At 34.9% G+C, this 840-nt stretch overlaps 1 protein-coding gene across 1 annotated transcript; it reads left to right on the forward strand.

Moving 5' to 3' along the window:
• Window positions 1–243: 243 nt before the first annotated feature.
• Window positions 244–834, forward strand: LOC117122964 (dynein heavy chain 8, axonemal-like; the record flags this gene model as incomplete). The annotated part of the gene is given in 1 exon segment (XM_033268748.1): window positions 244–834. A coding segment is annotated over 1 exon segment (324 nt), but the record flags the coding sequence as incomplete, so codon positions are not given.
• Window positions 835–840: the final 6 nt, after the last annotated feature.

Consider the following 840-nt stretch of genomic DNA (forward strand, 5'->3'; position numbering starts at 1 on the left):
TTTTGATAATTTTTATCCAACTTTGCCCTGAGATATTTGCAGTGTCATTCTTATAAAAATTATTATAATTAATAACATTATTAATTGTTGTTTTTTGTGATAATTATCAATTAGTATTAAATTACTGTTTTTATTGCTCTTTTATTTGAAGTTTCAGAAATGCGGTAAACATATTAATCCCAATAATTATTAATTTCATTATTATCATGTAATATTTAAATTGATTTATTGATTATTTTGTAGGTGCGTGATCCGCCTCAGGAAGGCATGTTTGTGTATGGCATCTACATTTGGGGTTGTACCTGGGAAAAGACGACTGGCGAACTACAAGACCTTGCTCCTCGTCATGGGCCTACACCTTTGCCAATCATTCACATTATCTGTATTCCAGCTAGTGAAAAACAAATTGTCACAGAGCCAACTCGATATGAAACATTCTCATGTCCTGTCTACCCAACACGTGTTAGCCCTCGTGAGCCAGTGTTTCTGATGGACGTTCGTCATGATAGTATACCACCATCTAGATGGTCACTACGTGGGTTAGCCGCTACAATCCGTCCATTTTAGTTAAGACACAAGTGAGGTAAACATTCCTTGTACATATGAAATTTATAAGAATTCTAAAAGATTCAGTATTTATATAAATGTTTTACTATTGATGTGACTGTTCACTTGATTCTTGTTACTAGAAAGCAGTGGTGGCACTGCCACCAGGGGCAGGGGACTTAATCTCCTCCCCTCATTGGGGAGCCAAATTTTCTTACCATACATTACTCATTGACCAAAAAATATATGTAATTATATACATAACTCTTGATGCATAAACCTCCATCAAGTATA

The sequence above is a fragment of the Anneissia japonica genome, unplaced genomic scaffold (assembly GCF_011630105.1).
Source record: "Anneissia japonica isolate Jap-2015-1 unplaced genomic scaffold, ASM1163010v1 scaffold29275_len840_cov143, whole genome shotgun sequence".
In the NCBI taxonomy this organism is placed as follows: Eukaryota; Metazoa; Echinodermata; class Crinoidea; order Comatulida; family Comatulidae; genus Anneissia; species Anneissia japonica.